The 18,411-nt window shown below is 50.8% G+C and overlaps 1 protein-coding gene across 2 annotated transcripts in view; it reads left to right on the forward strand.

The window, feature by feature from the left end:
* Positions 1-778: 778 nt before the first annotated feature.
* Positions 779-18,411, forward strand: part of CPPED1 (calcineurin like phosphoesterase domain containing 1) — a 49,972-nt gene continuing 32,339 nt past the window's right edge. For both annotated transcript variants that reach the window (XM_040973309.1, XM_040973310.1), the window contains exons 1-2: positions 779-862; positions 16,076-16,294. In XM_040973309.1, the coding sequence (XP_040829243.1) occupies positions 793-862; positions 16,076-16,294 (289 nt within the window). In that variant the 5' untranslated portion in view covers positions 779-792. The remainder of the gene's footprint in view (positions 863-16,075; positions 16,295-18,411) is intronic.

An 18,411-nucleotide genomic window follows, 5' to 3' on the forward strand; every position in this document is an offset into this window, starting at 1 on the left:
CTCCTGTCCACTTGCTCCACTCATTCTGGTTGGTGACCTTGGAGCTGGACAGATCCCCCCTGGGGCTGCCCACAGCGTTAGGATTTGTCCACATGTGTTTTGCTCTGTACACACTGCCTCAGCTCCTCTTGTCTCAGTTTGCCCATCAGTCAAAGGTGGCCAGTGACAACCACCTGCCTAGGCTGTGATGCTGGGAATTGCCCACCCTGTGCCAATGATGCTGGGAAGTGATGAGGACCAGGAGGCTCCAACCGCTTGTCACAGACCTAGGGGTGGGGGCCAGGTTGAGGCACAGCTCTGAGACAGCCGTCCACCCCATCCCCACGATGTCCAGGTTAACTCAGCATTGGGATAAGCAACGAAAAAATTAGCATGGCTCTCCTGCCGGAGACTGTACGGGAGCTATTCACCTTTCTTTCTTTCTTTGTATAAAATTTCAGTGCGGGTGGTGGTGATCTTGCAGTTTTGCTTGCTACACCAGACATCCCAATGTTTCGAGAAAGACTGCTCCCAAAGCCACAGCCACGGCGGCAAGCCCCTACCCCGTGCCCACACGGGCCAGGGTCCTTCGGCAACCCGCCCTCTGCCCACGCGGGGCCCAACCACTGCACCCCCACCTCCCAGACGCCAGGTCGAGTCCAGAGAAGGGAAGTTCGCGCGTCCGCCGCGCCGCGCGGCGTTAGCAGCGCCCCAAACGCCCGAGCCCCGCCCCGTCCCGCCTCAAGCAGAGGGCGCCGCCCCGACCCGAGCTGGGGGCAGGCCGGGAGGTGTGCGGCGGTAGCTCGGCGCGCCATGTCGGCTGCGGAGGCGGCGGGTGTGTTCCACAGAGCGCGGGGCAGGACGCTGGACGCGTTTCCCTCAGGTACTGCCGGCCCTTCGCCGGGGGAAGAGGGGCCTGCCGGCGGCGGAACCTTCGGCCCGAGGGCGCGCGCTGCCGGCCGGGCGCCGTGTGCGGCTGCACCGCACGCAGGGACGCTCCCTTCCCTGGGGCCCACCGGGCGAGGCGAGCCTGGACGGCCGCTCCGGGGGTCTCGGTGGCCGCGGCCCAGCCTTTCCCGAGAGGAGGGAGCGGAGCACAGGCGGACCTGGTTTCAGGGGCCTCAGAAGTGTCGTCACGAGTCACACGGGGATCACCAGGCTTGGGGGCGCCGGACCCGTCGGTGCTCGGAGCCTGGTGCTTGTTTTATATTGTGAGGTCGGCCGGCCGTCAGCGCAGTAGGCAGGGAAGGCCGTGGAGAGCAGTGGTAAAGGGCTCGGACTTTGGACTTACCTGAACGTGGGCGTGGTTACACCTGCCTCCACGAGAGCTTTGCATCCGGCAGCCAGACCCAGCACTTTGGGGTCTGCCGCACCTGCGAGTGAGAGGACCACGGAGGGCTGTCCCTGACTCCAGGGGCTCGATTCCCCTCCGACGCCCGGCGCCCTCCTGCCCCACGGCCTCTGCAGGGGCTGGTCACTGCTGGCCGGGCTCCTCCTCGACCTTCCCGTCCCCTCTGAAAGTGCGGGCGTGTCGGGCAGAGCCTTCCCTTGGCTGCCCTCTCCTCGCGTGGGATTTATGCTGTGGGGCTAGAAATAAAGCCACGAAGATTTGGGGGTGCCCCTTAGGGGGTTCACCAGTGGACGCCTTACTGCCCTGGCTTCTCCTTGGGTGGGTTCCGCCAGTGGGGAGCCCCAGCTGCGGATCTGAAGGCACAGGAACTGACAAGCCGGGGTGTTATTCCCACCCCCCACCCCCCACTGTGGGGTCGTCTTGAACTGGCAGCATTTGCTCCCTGCATTGCTACTCTCAGGTGTAGGAGAGTCTAATCAATGACTCCCGCTGTTTCCTGTTAAGCACCCCCTCTCCGATAATCCCCAGAATTACCCTAATTTGAGCCTGATTCCTGCTCCCATTCTGACTCATAGCTTGGCCAACTGAATGGCTTCTGGTTTTGTTTTTTTTTTTTTTTTGGCTAGTTAGCAGTGCTGTTGGGAACACTGAACCCCGTTGTTGGAGCCTCTTTGTGGATGTGGGGCACAAGTTGAGAGCAAGGTCCTGGATGTAGGGGCCACGGCCTCAGCTCTGGTAGGTGCTGTCCGATCGCCCTCCCAGGGGGCCGTGTGAGAGGCCCCCAGGACTCTGCTGTAGCTCTTCCTTTGGACGCCTCTTACATTCTGTGGTATCTTACTGAGGGTAGAAAAATGAGAGTGGGGGGCATTTGACGTATCCCCCAGGGATTCCTAGCTCTAGCCCTCCCATATCATGCTTGGGGGTGATGCACTCCGAGGGCCATCCGTCACAGCTTTGTGGCTGGAGACAGGATTTCAGGTGTTGGGCCTGGATGATGTGGGGCCTGTTAACTGCAGTCAGTGAATGAGGAGACTCAGGTGTGATGATCCACCTTCGCGACGCCCTCTGGGAAGCTGGTGTGACTGTGGGGTGCACTGTGCAGCTGGGGGTGCAGTGGCCATGACCAGAAAGGGGAGGACTTGGTAACATAATGGGTGGGATCCATGTGTAGAACATTAGGATGTGTCAGTGTGCGGGGGTAGGAAGAGGACCCCAAGGGAGCTCTGTGTAGGGTGAGGGCAGGACGCCGGCGGCTGTTGTGGGGGCTTGGTGAATGTAAGGCGAGCAGAGTTACAAGTTACAAGAATAAGCGACAAATTCTCTGGACAGACACAGGATTTATGATTGGTCAACCTTTTCGCCTGCAAGCACCTGTTAACCAGGGACCTTCCAGGTCACTCCTGATTGGTTGGCTCTGCCTCGGGTGGGTGGAAACCCACTTTGGGAAGTGGTCCTATCAATTCTAGGAACCTGAAACTTAGGCCTAGGCTGTCCTGCCACCTGTCATGGCTTTACCTTGGTTCTCTACACAGCAAGACGAGCACTTATCACAGAAAACAAAATCAGCGGTTACATTAATAAACTGCTTAAAATGGATTAACAGTGTTCTAGCCCCTCGAGGACAAGAAACGGTTCCATTTGGATAAGAATGAGCGTGACTGGTAGGGCACTTGGCTTTCGGGAATATGGGGAGAGAATGACTCAGCACTGAGTCAGTCCAGAAGTGGGTTCTGCCCCTGACCTCTGGGGATCACACAGCCCCAGCAGGCACGCTGTGTATGGGTTCTGTTCACCCAGTGTTAAGTCCACTGGTGCTGCTCCTGTGGTTGTGCTTGCCCTGGGTCCCAGCTCTGATTAGCGTTACTGATGGCTGCGAGAGGCCCTCAGTGTCCGGGGTCTCCCAGGCTCCTCAGGGCAGTTCAGACTGGGCAGCCACAGAAGACAAAGTGAGCAAACCGGCTCTTCCCCATCTTGCCAAACACACTGGCTGTCCAGAGGTTTGTTTAACTCCTGTAGCAGTCCCTGAGCTCGAAGCTCTGCTCACCCTGGACACTGGAAAGCCCTGCAGGGGCCACAGCTTGCTTCTCAAACCAGGTGTGTCAGCTTGCTCCGCTTGAAGACCACCCAGCACGGGTGCTGTGCTTGAACTGGGTCTCCCCAGCACCTCCTTCCTTTGGCGCTGGGAGTTGGGGACCTTCAGCTGAGTCACCCGCTGCCAGCTGACGTCGTCAGCCGGGCTCTCGATGGATTGTTTGCAGAAGGTGGATCGTGCGCGTCTCACCTGAGAAGGCGCACATTACCAGGGCGCGCTCGGATAGCCATTTTAATTAGGCAAATTGATAATTATATTTCCTTTACACGTTGCCTAATTAGACTGCATTCTCCTAGCAAATAGCTGTCTGAGAAATTTACAGTGTCTATTGTGAAGATTTCTGAAAGGAGAAGGACCAAGATAAACCATATTTTTATAAGTGCTCACTTTTCGATTATACATAGCCACAGTCTGCTTCCAGGTCATTCTATCTGCAGAATATTCCCACTGTTAGACAACAGAGCTGTGGTTTATTTTAAAAAATTATTTATTTTTATTGGAAAGGTAAATCAGATTTACAGGGAGAAGGATCTAGCTATCTATCTATCTGAATGAAAAGGTCTTCCATCCCCTGGCTCCCCAAATGGCTGCAATGGCTGGAGCTGAGCCAGTCTGGAGCCAGGAGCTTCTTCCAGGTCTCCCATGTAGGTGCAGGGTCCCAAGGCTTTGAGCCATCCTCTACTGCTTTCCCAGGTCACAATCAGGGAGCTGGTAGGGAAGTGGAGCAACTGGGATAAGAACCGGTGTCCAAATGGGATCCCGCCGTGTTCAAGGCGAGGACTTTAGCTGCTAGGCCATGCCACTGGCCCCCCTCCCCCCCCACGAGGTCATTTTCTTAGAAGGATGATTTTCCCAGGTCTTTGTTTGTTTGCTTAAATTTGTTTATTTGAAAGACAGAAGTGGGGAGGAAGGCAGAGAGACAAACAGAAATCTTCCATCTGTGGTTCACTCCTCATGCCTGCAACATCCAGAGCTGCACCTGACCTCTGATCTGCTTCACAGGAAACAGAGACTCAAATGCTTGAGCCCAAGCTTACAACCTCCAGGGCACATCAGTAGGAAGCTGAATCAGAAGCAGAGAGCAGGGAGCTGTGCTAGGCACTGCCCTGACGGACGCTGGCCTCCTGTGCCACTGTGCCTGCCTGGTCCCAGATATTTTAGACTTGTTTAGCTGTTTCAAAGAGGCAGGCTGTATTTGCTCACCCTACTTCACTGTGCTTTCTGGAAACCCTCTCACGCGGTGGACAGTCAGTGGGGTTTCAGTAGGAAATAATTTATTCCCATTCCTTGCAGGTCTTAGGAACGTTTATAGAATGAGTCAACCTGGAAATGTTTAGCCAAGTTTGAAGAAGGTTGGAAATATTGCGGTTTGAAAAACTTGAGCAAGATAATGAAGCAGATACAAAAAAAAATGCTTTTAGTTGTGTCATGCAGTCAGGTCAAACGAACTCTCTTATTTTGGGAGGGTTCTGTTAAACAGTTTGTGGGAGGCGGTGGATTTGAACTGGATCCTTGCACTGGGTCCACAGATCAAACTAGTATAGAGTTTAATTATAGCAGCTGAGCTGTGGTTGGGTGCTGGAGGCCCCGGGGGTGGTGAGTTAATTCATCTGTAAGTAACAAACTTGTTAAGCTCTAGCTGGTTGAGTGGATGATTGAGCTCTAGCTGTTTAAGTTGTTTTCTATGCCTGCCTTCTGTTTTTTTTTTTTTTTTCTATAAATACTGTCTAGTGAGGTTGTTGGTTAGAGTTCTTAGGCACATGCTCTAATTCTGGGAATTACTCCGTGAGTGAATTGTTTTTTTGCTTTTCTTTGCTCAGATGAACCCTTCGAAATTTAAGTGATGGGGGAAGTGTCCCTTTAATTGTGCCTGTGACACTGTGTAATTGTTGGTTATTTATCATCCCCTGGGCGCAGCCACCCATCACCCAGTAGGGCGCACAGCACACATTAGGACCTACAAAGCTTCTACCATTGCATTTTCAAGAGATAAGTTTGCTTTTGGTTTTCAGTCCAATTTTTATTTTGCATTTTCATTTTTTACCCCACAGTTTTGCTGAGGTATTATTTATAGGCTGTAGCAATCTTTCATTCTAAGTCTCTCATTCAACAGTTTTTGCTAAATTCACACGGTGACGCAGTCCCAAGCTAATTGTGGACCATCTCCACCTCCCCACAGAAGGAAGTCTCGTGCCCATCTACAGTCCCTACAAGCTTCTGCTGCCTGCGTGCCCGGGCTCATGACCTCTGTGCAGCCAGCTTTTCTGGACATTGCCTGTAACGAAATTGTGTACTGTGTGGTCTGAGACTGGCTTCCCGCCTTAGCATGATACGTTCGAATTTTTTCTTTTTTTCATAGTGGTTGGCAGACTTTGACACTTCTAGAAAAATTGATTCCATCATACAAATTAAACATTCAGGAAATTTCACGCAGACATGAAGCTTCCGGGTTAGCGCTTCGGGTAACTGATAGAAGACCCTGTAAACGCAGCGCGCCTGACAGCTCCCTGGCCCATAACTGCTAAATGCTGTGATTTGTGCAATGTCTGTTTGTGTTTTACATTTACACCTTGCTCACTTGATTAACAAAACCCCAAACCTGCACCCCTTCGGAATGTTTAAAAGCAAACATTGTGACCTGCCTTCTTCCACTTTAGGAGAAGGGAAACGTTTGTGTGTAAAGCTATTGTAATGAGGGAAAAGCATCAAGACTCGCACATCTTAGTAACACTGGTTATACAGAAGAAATAAAGCAAATAATCTGTGTGGTAGCCTGTCTCTGGACTTTTCCTGTGTGCGCTAGGTGAAAAGCCATTTCCTTCAGTGTTTATTGGTCCACTCACCCGTTGATGAGTGTTTGGACTTTAGTTTTTAGTTTTTTTTTTTTTTTACACAGACGAACGTTCATTGGTTTGGTCCCTTTTGCCTGTGAACGTGTTGCTGCGAATAGACATGTACAGGTCATTGTGTGGACATGTGCTTGCTTTCCTGTGTTGCGGGTGTAGGATTGGAATGGCTGGGTCAGACAGGAGCTGTGTGCAGAGCAACTAAGCCCTCTTAGATTCCTGCCAGCAAAGGGGGTGTGCGCCAGTCTCTCTTCCCGTGCCGGCACGTGGTAATATCTGTCGTCACGTTGTCGCCATCCAGGTGGCTGTGCAGGCGTGTCTCAGTGCAGTTTGTTTCCCCAATGACTAACGCTAGTTACATCATTTTTCCATGTGCTTAGTGGCCGCTTGTGTGTTTTTAGAGCAGTTGCCCATCTCTGAGCTGTGTTCATTATTGAACTGTAGGTGTTCTCTGCCGGAGACCCTCAGCGGAGACCCCTTCCGCTCTTGGATCACCTATTCACTTTCATCAAGGTGTCTGAGGAAATCAGATTTTCAGTTTAATGAAGTCCAGTGTAGCCGCTCTCCCTTTTATCATTTTTGCTTTTGATGTCGGAGCCTGGAGACTTCACCTAGCCCTCAGTCTTTATAATTGATTTCTGTGTTTTCTTGTAACAGTTGTCTAGTTTGAGCGCTTACATTCAGATCTGATTCTGTTCTGATATGTGATGTGGGTGATAGGTCAAACTGTTAGAACATCTCCATTACTACTTGTTTTTGTTATTATTTTAATTGACAAATTATATAAGGGATGCCATGTGATGTTTCTATATATTTATATGGTATATAATGTTCAAATTAGGATAAATATGTTATTTTTTTGCGGTAGAAATGTCCCCTAACTTTAAAAAAACTTTTTTTTAATTTTTATTTGAAAGCCAGAGTTAGAAAGTGGGGAGAGAAAGAGAGAGAGAGAGACAAAGAAAAACCTTCCATCTGGTAGTTCACCCCCAAATGGCCACAATGGCTCTTGCTCAGCTGATCCTAAGCCAGGAGCCAGAAGCCTCCTCCAGGTCTCCCACATGGGCACAGGAGCCCAAGGACTTAAGACATTCTCTGTTGCTTTCTCTGATGCATTAGCAGGGAACTTGATTGGAAGTGGAACAGCAGGGACTCGAACAGGCATCCTTATGAGATGCTGGCGCCACCAGCTGAAGCCTAGCCTACTTTGCCACAGTGCCAGCCCCATCCTTTACCTTTTTTAAAAACACATAGTGCATTATTGTTACCTATATATATCCTACTATTCTAGTATATTGCCTTTTTAAAAACTGCAGTAGAAAGCTTTATAGTTGGTGAGATTTGGGAAAAAAAAAAAACAAGTTGAAGAGAGAAATCATAGAAATGTACACGTGGTTGCTATTTAACATTTCGTTTTAAGGTGGCACCCAGTGTGCTTTGAGATCGGGCCAAGGACTTGTCTTGGAACCCAAGTTTACAGATGGGCTGCCATGGTGCCTTTCTTGCACAAACATCACCCAGAATGGATTTTTCTTTTCTGATTTGGATTTTCTCCAGTGAACTGTAAAATCTGTTAGAAACCACTTGGAAAGTGGTGTGAGTGAAGAACTCTTCAAGGCTTGTAGGTTTTTTTTTTTTTTTCTATTTAAATTATACACACTGGGGATGTGGCATAGCAAGGTAAGCCACTGCCTGCAGTGCTAGCATCCCATATGGGCTACAGTTTGTGTCCTGGCTGCTTCACTTCCCATCCAGCTCCCTGCTTGTGGCCTGGGAAAGCAGTAGTGGATGGCCCAAGTTGTTGGGTCCCTGCACCCATGTGGAAGACGTGGAATAAGCTCCTGGCTTCGGATTGGTTCAGCTGTAGCCATTGCAGCCATTTAGGAAGTAAAAGATATCTCTCTCACTTTCTCCTTCTCTCTGTAAATATACTTTTCAAATGTAAAATAAACAAATATTAAAAAAAAAAAAACCCTTCAGACACCTGCTGGAGCAGACCCCGGGAGGTGCCATGGGTTCCTGTCACCCACTTGGGGGACCTGGGTTGAGCTCCTGGCTGTCGCACTTGTGCTGGGCCTGGGCTGGCAGATGGGAGCTCTTGCCCTGCTCTCCTTCTCCTCTGCCTCTCCAATTAAAAGCCCAGCAGGATTTGCAGGCAGCCTAGCAGCATCCTCTCAGAGGGGGCTCATAACCCTTGTATTTGTGCACTGAGTAAGTTTTAATTTTGCCAAACTTTTCCAGGAGGAAGTGGCGGCTGATTCAGCTCTGAGAACCCAGGATCCTGTCACTAGACATTGGGGAAGTACCGAGCAGTGTGAAGGCATCCCAGCTCCCCACGGGAGGCTTTGTTTGAAAAAGAAAAATGGGGGAGGGAGACAGCCTAGTTGTGCTAATGCTGCAGGGGCCTGTCTAAGACTGGGGCCAGGAGACTGGCCAGGCCTGTTGGGAGGGCTGCTGTGACCACGTGTGCATAGCCCTGGTTGTGATTACATCGTCTGCCTCTGTGCCCTAGGACACCTGGATGTCCTTAGGTCCTCATGCTAGGAAGTGGAAGGTGATGAATTTCACTCTGTAGCCCTCAGACCCTGGTCACAGGACTGTGCCTCCCCCCAGCCCACCTGCTGAGCTGGAAGTGCAAGGGCCATTTCTGCCTTCTTCCCTCCTCCTTGCATCCAGTCTGCTCGGACTCATTCAACCCCCAGGGCACACTGGTCTCACCCACCTGTGTCCAGCCCAGCTCCCAGCATCTCTGGCATGGCCAGCAACTGGTCTCACTGGAACAGTCCCCACATGTTTGGTCCCCGCATGCTTGGAGCAGAGGTGACCTTTCTGCTATCCCGAGCCTCTCTGTCTCAGTTTGTGCCTCCAGGGCCGCAGTGACCCGGAGGAGGCACATTGTCTGCCATTCTCCCTGATGCTGCCTGCTCTCATGGGAAAAGGAGATGTGTGGGGAGTGGAAGCAGCAGCCACAGACAGCATGCACCCAGACAACACAAACCCCAAATGGAGTTCTGCTTATGAAAAGCAAGAGAAGATTGAGGAACTGCCTTTGCCCGCCTTTTGCTGTTGCTTAAAACAGCGTCAGTCCAGGCCAAAGCGGTGCTGACGGCCGCTTAGCCGAGAAGCCCCTCCTGTCCGCCACCGTTTTCTTTCTCGGAAGGGTTGCAGATAATGGCTTTGGCAGGTCTGCCCTCCCCGGTGGCCAGCGTGGCAGCCAAGCTGTGGCTGCACAGCGCGTGTGCTGTTCCGAAACTGCCTTCTGGGTGCATTTAAACGGAGGAAGGAGCGGTTGGGTCCAGTCACCTTAGTGCTGAGCACAAGCCATTTGGAGGCTCTGAGGATGTTGCTGTCACAGTTAATTATTGTTTTAGGGGGTGGAGAGTGTGGAGTCTAGAAAGGGATCTTTGTTTAAAGAGCTCTTCAGCAATGTGTTATTTCAGACTGGTCACTGTAGCGACCTTAATACATTCACAGAGTCAGCTTCAGGACATCATCTCTCCCAAGAAGGAACCCCACACTCTCTAGTTGTTAGCTCCTCTATCCCCCAAGCCGCAGCAACACGCAGACTGGGCTCTGTTCTCTGCTGCGGTCAGTCTTGCCAGCTGTACAGTGGGGCTTTGAGATATTTAAACCAGAAAGGAGCAGCCCCAGAATGGGGAGTCCTGCCTAGAACTTCAGGTCAGACCCCAAGAAGATGTCAGGCTTTGCTGTGGACGTTAAGACTGTGACTCCTGGTGCTCACTGCACGGTGAGGACTCCCCCCAAGTGACATTTCCTGTGGCATCCAGCTGCAGGCAGCTGTAAAGCTACATGCCTGTTCTGTTTTGCTTACCAGTGCAGTACTGCTAGTGTATGCAGGTGAAAGGTGTTGAGACCGCAGCAGGGCAATATCAGAGGGTGTTGGAAAGTTTCCAAAAGGCAGCATTAAAAGATGAATGCATTGTGGTATATACACTCATCTGCCCCTGGCTCAGGTATTTTCTAAGCCCTCTGTGTACATCAGGGCAGCCATGGCAGAGTAGGGCAGTGGGGTGGGGGTAAGCCTGCAGCTGCCTCATCATCCCTGCTAAGGCAAGGGCCTGAGTGATGCAGAATGGTTGTCATGGTAACCGTAGCTCATCTCTGACCACTTCCCTGTGCCTGGTCCACATGCTTCATGTGAATTAATTCAGTTTCAACAATTCTTTTGAGGTGTGTGCTGTTATTATTACTTTACAGGTCAGGAAATGGAGGCCTAGAGAGGTTAAGGAACTCAGGCCACATCATACAGTGGAGGGGTCAGGGCTGGGTATCAGGTGGAAGCCCCCAAGTCAAGTGGAACAAAGACTTTTGTTTTTGCTTGTTTGTTTTTAAGATTTATGTATTTATTTGAAAGGCAGAGTTAGAGAGGCAGAAACATGGAGATTTTTTTTCTGTCTGCTGGTTTACTCCCCAAATGTCCACAGTGATCAGAGCTGGGCCAGTCTAGTGCCAGGAGCCCAGGAGCCTCTTCCAGTTTCCCGTCTAAGCACTTGGACCATCTTCTGGTGCTTTCCCATGCACATCAGCAGGGAGCTGGATAGGAAGTAGAGCCATTGAGTCTTGAACTGGTGCCTGTAAGGAATGCCAGAGCACCAGGCAGCAGCTTTACCCACTACACCATTGTGCAGGCCTTTTAAACTGTGAGCACCCCTGCCTGTTCTGATATTTTCTGCTAGACTGCTGCTCCAGCCTGAGTCACACAGTTGACCCGCTGCCCCTTCCTCCTGGGTGGGACGGATGAGCTGGTTTAGAGGGATGAGCTGGTTTAGAGACGCATGCTCACAAGTAGCAATTTTGTTGTTATATTATGTAGGATTGTAGCTGTGTTTGCCACCGGATCCTCTGCCTTGCTGGCTTTCTTAATGTTGGATTCTGTGCCGTGAGCTGCCGTATTGGAGACGCCCACTTGAGGGGTCCCGTGGCGGGCAAGAAACCTGGCACCCTAGTCCCACGGCCCACCAGGAGCTGAATTCTGGAGCAGGGACACCGGCGAGCACGGAAGCAGGATCTCCCCTGTGTGGGTCTTTGTGGCAGACCACAGCGTGGGCCAGGGCTTTGATTGGCAGCTGGTGAGAGACCCTGGGAAGACGAGCAGCTGAGCTAGGCTAGACACCCACGGAAATGATGAGATACTAACCACAGCCTTTGAGTCACTGCATATGTCACAATCTGTTACACAGTGACAGCTAGCTAGCCCACCATCTGAAATTTTTTTTTAAAGTTAACTTTGAAAAAATGAAATTTGAGGATGGTGTTGTGGGATGACAGGTTAAGCGTATGGATGCTGACTCAAGTCCCAGTTGCTCTGCTTCCCATGCAGCTCCCTGCTCGTGCACCTCAGCAGGCAGTGGAAGATGGCCCAAGGGTTTAGGCCCCTGTTTGCCACTCAGGTGGGAGACACAGATGGAGTCAGGGTCATGGCTTTGCTCAACCCTGGCCTTCGTGGTAGCGAACCAGCAGATAGAAAATCTCTTGGCCCTGTTTCTTTCTCTCTGCAATTCTGTCTTTCAAATTAATGAATAAATCTTTTAAAATAATAGTGAGGAACTATTTAAGAAAAACAATAAGTTCGTTGGGGGACATTGCTACTGAGGACCAATTTGAGTGTTTTTGTTACATGCATATGTATGTATGTATGTATGTATGTATTGGCACCGTGTCTGCTGCAGGCCTCATCTGTCGGGTGTTGGCTTGTTCTGGAACCATCGGGGTCAGAAATGAAGTTCATATGTAATCAACTTACTTTGTCCTATCCATCATTCTACAAGTTCTTGGCTTTGCCTCAAAATTTGACCTCATTCCTACTGAAAGCATCAGTTGGGGTTCTTGAGTGTTTCCGCCCCTCCCCCCATCAGTTTTGGAAGAAACATACAGATCTCCATGCTATACTTTGGAAAGCACAGGTGTGAGTCTTGCACACACGCACTGGCTCCAGGGCGTGCTTCTTGTGCCATGTCTTGTTTAATTCAAAGTGTTACAACTCACTAGTTGGTAATGTGCTCCTGGTTAAGTTCTTTCTCTTGAGAGGTTTTTGGTGTGACTTTGAAAGGCTGTTTCAAGGGTGGTAATTAGTAACTGATAATACCCAGGCGTAAGTTGGACACGGGTCCTAAAAAATGAGCAGAAAAATGTGAAAAGTAGTCGCTGATGGCGGCAGAAGACCCTCTGAGGGTCACGTCAGGTCAGTGTGCACCTGTGTCTTGCCCAGCCTGCAGAGCCCCTCGATGGACGGCAGTCCAGCAAGTCTCAAACTCAGCTGTGCTCCCACGTCACCTGCTGTTCCTGCGAATGTGGCTTTGACCCAGGAGGTCTAGGGTGGGGCTGAGGTTGGGTCTTTCCAACACCCTCCCAGATGCTGAAGCCGCTGGTGGTCCACCGCCACCCTGAAAGGAGACCTGCAGTCTGCCACTTCCTGGTGGTCTCTGTCTACCTCTGCCTAGCCTCCACTGCCTACCAGGCTGATCTCTAACTGAACAGTCCCCTGTTTAAGCTCTTTATCCAGGGGAGTTAGGGAACAAAGTGGATCCCTCTGTGTCTTTTTTTTTTTTTTTTTGTCAGTAACAACCAGTGGTCTTGTTGTGTCAAGTGCTTCAGACATGCCTCTGTTTATCCAGACTTCCACAGCTGCAGCTGCCAGGGCAACACTTCCAGAGGGACTCAGGAGAAGCTGCCTCTGCCAGGGACATACGCTGCCTCGACCCTGGAGTGGATGGCTTCCTGAGCTCACCTTGCCCTTTGCAGATGTCTGTAGACAGATGCCAAAGCCTCATTCTGAGCACTGATCTGGACACGGTGAAATAATTCAATGTCAGTATTGTGAAGAATTCACTTTTACAATTAGCACTCCTTTGGAGGAAGAAGAGAGGAACACATTTATCGAAGATTCCTCCTTTCAGTACAAAGCATTATGGATCCCCCAAATATCCTTAACCCTGCATCGATTAAAATTAAGACAAAGGAGCCAGCCTCTACTACTTGTGTGGGCGTTCCATGTCAGAGCACCAGCTCAAGTCCTAGCTGCTCGGCTTCTCTCCAGCTCCTTGCTGATGCGCCTGGGAAAGCAGTGGGAGATGGTCCAAATGCTTGGGTCCCCGCCACAAGGTGGGAAACCCAGGTAGGGTTCCTGGATCCTGGCTTCAGCCTGGCCCAGCCCCAGCCATCAGGAGCATTTGGGAAGTGAACCAGCAGATGGAAAATCTCTTTTCTCTTGTCTTTCTATCGTCATCCTGCCTTTCAAATAATACAAATAGATTTAAAAAAATTAAAATCAAAGACATCGTATCATCAGCCTTGATGACAGTAACCTTAAGAACACGCAGGTGCATTGGAACTAGAGGCTGGAGTTAATGAGTTCCTGCGTGGGGCAGGGGAGGTGGGCTGCGACTTGCTGGGCAGCCACCCCCTCGGGAGGGCAGATCTGTTTGTTTTGTACCTTGTCATAATGCCGAGGGTCTTTCTGTGTTCTGATTAGGTAAACAAATAAGGAAGTATTTACTTTAATACCTCCAAGGACTATTGACTTTCGAGACTGTGACTGTCATAGGCAACTATTTGTTAAAACATTGGCTGCGGGGGCTGGAGCGGGGAAACTGCTTCTAAACTCCACCGTGGAAGGTGATTTATGCCGCAGCCTCGGGGTGCCTATCACCTCCCTGATCCAGTTCTGATTAATTTATCCACTTTAAAGGGATCTGCAAACGTCGGAGAGAGAGAAAGGGAGCTAAAAGCGTTCAGTGAAGTAACATGGTTATTGTTCAAGTAATGTAAGTGAGTGTTTCTAACAGTTAACTTCTAAGTGTGAAGGAGAATCTCCGTTGCTTTCCTGACACCATGGTCAGTTCCTGGTCAACTCTGCCCTCCCTGGCCCTCTCCCCCTGCAGTCAACCTGGCTCTTCCAGTTATTGTCAGGCTGGGCACAGCCTGCCTGGGGACTTCAGCTGCAGACTCGAGATGTCCCCAGGGGAGGCGGGCATTAGGGCACAGCGAAGGAAGCCCCTGTAGGGGGACATCCACAGCCGCATCACAGTGCTTGATTCTAGTCCTGGCAGCTCCCTGTCTGACCCAGCTTCCTGCTGATAAGCCTGAGAAAGGCAAGGACAATGACCCACATGCTTGGATCTCACATGTCACCCACTTGGGAAACCAGATGGAGTTCCTAGCTTCTGGCTTTGGGCTGGGCCTAGCTGCAGAAAACCCGTGCTTTTGTGGAGTGAACCAGAGGATTTGAGGGGTGCGTGTGTGTGTGCGTGCACGGGAGCATACACAGATGCATGAGCACTCATTACCCTGCCTTTCAAATGGATAGATCCTTTTTTAAACAAAATTCTCAATAGTGTCACTAGGAGCCTGGGGTCTTAGGTGAAAGCTGGGTGAGGGAACATCCTCTGTCAGGCCACACGGGATTGTTGGATGGAGCCTCGCCTGCTGGCTGCCCCACAGGGCTGTTTGCAACATGCCAGCTTTCTCAGAGAAGGTGAAGGTCGGGGAGAGGGAGGGAAGGTGGAGAGAGAGAGAAGCTGGTACGTCTTCCCCGTGTTCACTAAGTGTCAGGAGGGCAGGGACCTCCTCTGCAGTCCTGGTCATACATGTGCCATCTGTGGCTCTTACAGTAGCAGACATGCAGACATGCAATGATGGAGGGCATGCCGTGGATTCTGTTAACATCTGTGAGAAAAGACAACGGCCAAAACAAGGCATAGGAGTGGGGCTGGGCAAAGAGGCCAGATTTGTCCATGGCACCAAGTCCCCCACGATTCGGAAAAACCACACACCTCCTGGATTGGGTTTTTGCAGAGTGTGAGCAAGGGATCTGAAGACTGGGGTCCTTGCCCCCCCTTGGGTGTTGCCAGGCACTCAGAGATCTTGCTGCCACTCTATTAAAAGTGAACATTCCTTGTATTTCCAGTGAAGATGCTCCAGGTCAGGCTGTGTGGAGCAAGGATTTTATGGCCGCAAAACAGACCCAACTCCTGTCTCTCCATGCTCCCCCAAGCCCTGCAGGGCACTGGCCCTAGTCACAGTGGAGGCCCCAAGGTGCATGGCTTCAGCCCAGCAGACAGGGTGGGAAGATGGAAGTGGGCGGGATGGATTCTGGGGACCCTGAGGAATCCCCTCTCCTCTTCCCGACACATCCCCCACCCCCATTCCCAGTTACTGCCACCTGTGAAACAGGTGACTTGCCTTCTCTTTGTTTCTCCACAGTGCCTCACTCTGTTCAGGGCCCTGTTTCTGGTGCTGGTTTCCTCCCAGATAGCCAACTTGTGTCATTAAAATGCTGCCGCTCCCTTCTCCCAACCCTAAAACGGTGCCATTAAGCCTGGCAGAAGAGTACCTCACTTCATCACTTAAAGCTCACACTTTCTGGCAGCATTCAATGCTTGATATTTTAAATTCTGATTAGAAAAAAAATAAAAAACAAGCCACAGAACCACTCTGTCACTTGCACATGCCCTCTGGACAGCCACATCCTTTCTGGCTCCATGCATCCTCTAGCCGTCTCGCCAGAAAGTGGGCAGCTCAGTCTAGGGCTTGCTGCAGCCCACACGGTTCCTCCTGGCCTTTGGGAATCACCAGGTCCCAGGCATAATTAGTATAAATCAAAATCCACTAGATGATGACAGGAAAATGGTATGTTTGAGCAGCAGCTTATTAAAATGACCTACTTAATTTAAGGAAAATATTGAATCTGCTTGCTTGGTAACCTGAATGTTCCTCTCACCAACTCTGTCATGGTCTCCAACCAACCCACTTTGCTTTCTTTCTTTCTTTCTTTCTTTTTTCCCACAGAAAAGGAAAAGGAATGGCAAGGCCCATTCTACTTCCTGCAAGGTGCAGACCCTCAGTTTGGGTTGATGAAGGCCTGGTCCACCGGGAACTGTGACAGTGGTGGCGACGAGTGGGGACAGGAGATCCGTCTCACCGAGCAAGCCGTCCAGGCCATCAACAGGCTGGACCCCAAACCCAAGTTCTTCGTGCTGTGCGGAGACCTTGTTCACGCCATGCCCGGTAAGCCTGGGGTTGCCACCCATTCCTTCAAGTCTGGCCACCAAAGGCTGCCCTCCTTGGATGTCTCTGCATCCCCAGTTTGATGCCGGCTCACCCCTTCCCTGCAGCCACAGCCAACGGTTGCCCGTGAGCAGCAGGAAATGCTCACTCACTCTATATTTAGATTTGGGGAAGATTAATCACAGCAATTAGGCAGAGCTCGGTTCCAGTAAGCCAAGCCCGGTATGAACAATGGAACTAGGTTTGTGCTTGGTGCTTTTTCAGTTGCAATCAAGTTCTTTCTCTTAAAGTCCTGGGGCAGACTTGGGCTTCAGGCACAGCTGGATCTAGGGGCCCAGAGGCTGCTTTCAGAATTTGATCTCTCTGTCCCTGAGCTCCAGGTGGATTTATTGGCAGGCAGACTATCTCCAGCTAATGGCTTCTGAGACTCTCTATTTGTTCCCTTCTGCTGTCAAATGAAACAGTCTTACCCTTGACAGCCCAGAGTCGGGAGTGGAAAGTCCGCTTCCCTGTAAGCACCAGGCCTGATGAACAGGACAGCTTCCTACAGGGAATGTGAAAACACCAGATGCTTTGTAGAACTCTGCTCCTTACTCTGATGTTTTCCCCTCCCCTGGCTCCCAGACAAGGTTACAACCCAGCGGGCAGGAAGCGGTGCACCTGCCTGTGAGAGAGGCAGGGCCAGCTCCTGTCTCCTCCCCAGCCAATGCCTGCCTCCGGCGCAACAGAATACAGGTGAGCCCAGGACTGCTACAGCAATCCTGACCGTGGCTGTGGGCGTCCACATGTGGCTGGCTTCACTGGTGTAAACGGAGGCTCAAGTCCTGTTATGACTTCCACCTCTGTTAGAAGCTGTATACTCAGCGTGCATGTGTGGCTCCCTCCCCACCAGGCCTGCTTGTCTGGCAGCTCTTTATTTAGGAGGAAGCCCAGAGTGAAGATGTGAGAACTGCGAAAAGGGCAGCCTGGAACTGCTCTCTCTACAGCTCACAGACCTTATCAGTGAAGGGGTGCCCCGGCTGCCCCCGCCCCCGATTTTGTTTACCCTACACCCAGACCTGCAGGTGGACATGCCAGGGTGGGACCCAGTGAGATTCTCCCCACACCCGGTGCGGTGCTGGCAATGGATTACCTTTTTAAATAGATGTTGTTTGTTTGTTTGTTTGTTTATTGTTTGAAGGACAGAGTAATAGAATGAGAGGGAGGGACAGACAGATCTTCCATCCATTGATTCCTTCCCCAAATGACCACAATAGCCAGTGTTGGTCCAGCCTGGAATTCCACCTTGGTCTCTGGCAAGGATGGCTTTGTGCTGCCTTCTCAGATACACTAGCTGATTGGGAAGCAGAACAGCTGGGAGTCGAACCAGTGCTCCAGTATGGGATGTCAGCACTACCAGCAGTGGCTTAACATTCTGCACTGCTGTCCAGGTCCATGGCCAAGGGCAGGCAAACACCGCTTCCAGCTGGTCTGGTTTCTTTGGGGTTCTGTGGCCCTGTCTGCGTACCAACTAGGACTCTCATCTCAGTCCCACAGTGAGCAGACAGGCCCTGATAGGCCACCTGCAGGTAGATTCCAAATGTAACATATTTCTCTCCAGTGGTTTCTTTGGAAGCAGGATATTACAGGGCTCACTAGAATTATATGACATGTTCTTGTAACATGTTGACTGACTTGTTCTGAATTATGTTAATGTATGCAGGCATATTTCAAAATCAAATTTAAAATAAAATGGCTTTCCATATGGAATAAAATACACAGAACCTAAATGAATTCAAAGATAACCATTTTGAGGATCAGTTCTGGCACTTGGTGAGAAAACCTTGAGCCATGACCTGGTACGCTCTGGAGTGTGTATCTTCTGTTTGGTGAGGCTGGAGCAGAGTCCTCTCTCCTGAGGCCTGGTCTGTTCCACAGGGTTAGCGCTGAGCCCTGGAAGGACTGTAGCTGCCGTGAATATTGTGGCCTGAGATGAAACAGAACTTTGGAAGTGGGTTACGTTGTTTTCATATGCGCTAAGTGGCTTCTGTCTCATTTATCATACACAGACAGCACAAGAGTCATTATTTGCTTTGGGCCACTTAGCACATTGTTAATTATCAAACGCATATATATTA

This window comes from Ochotona curzoniae, unplaced genomic scaffold (genome assembly GCF_017591425.1).
Source record: "Ochotona curzoniae isolate NIBS_2020 unplaced genomic scaffold, NIBS_Ocur_1.0 contig_2321, whole genome shotgun sequence".
NCBI classification, from domain to species: domain Eukaryota; kingdom Metazoa; phylum Chordata; class Mammalia; order Lagomorpha; family Ochotonidae; genus Ochotona; species Ochotona curzoniae.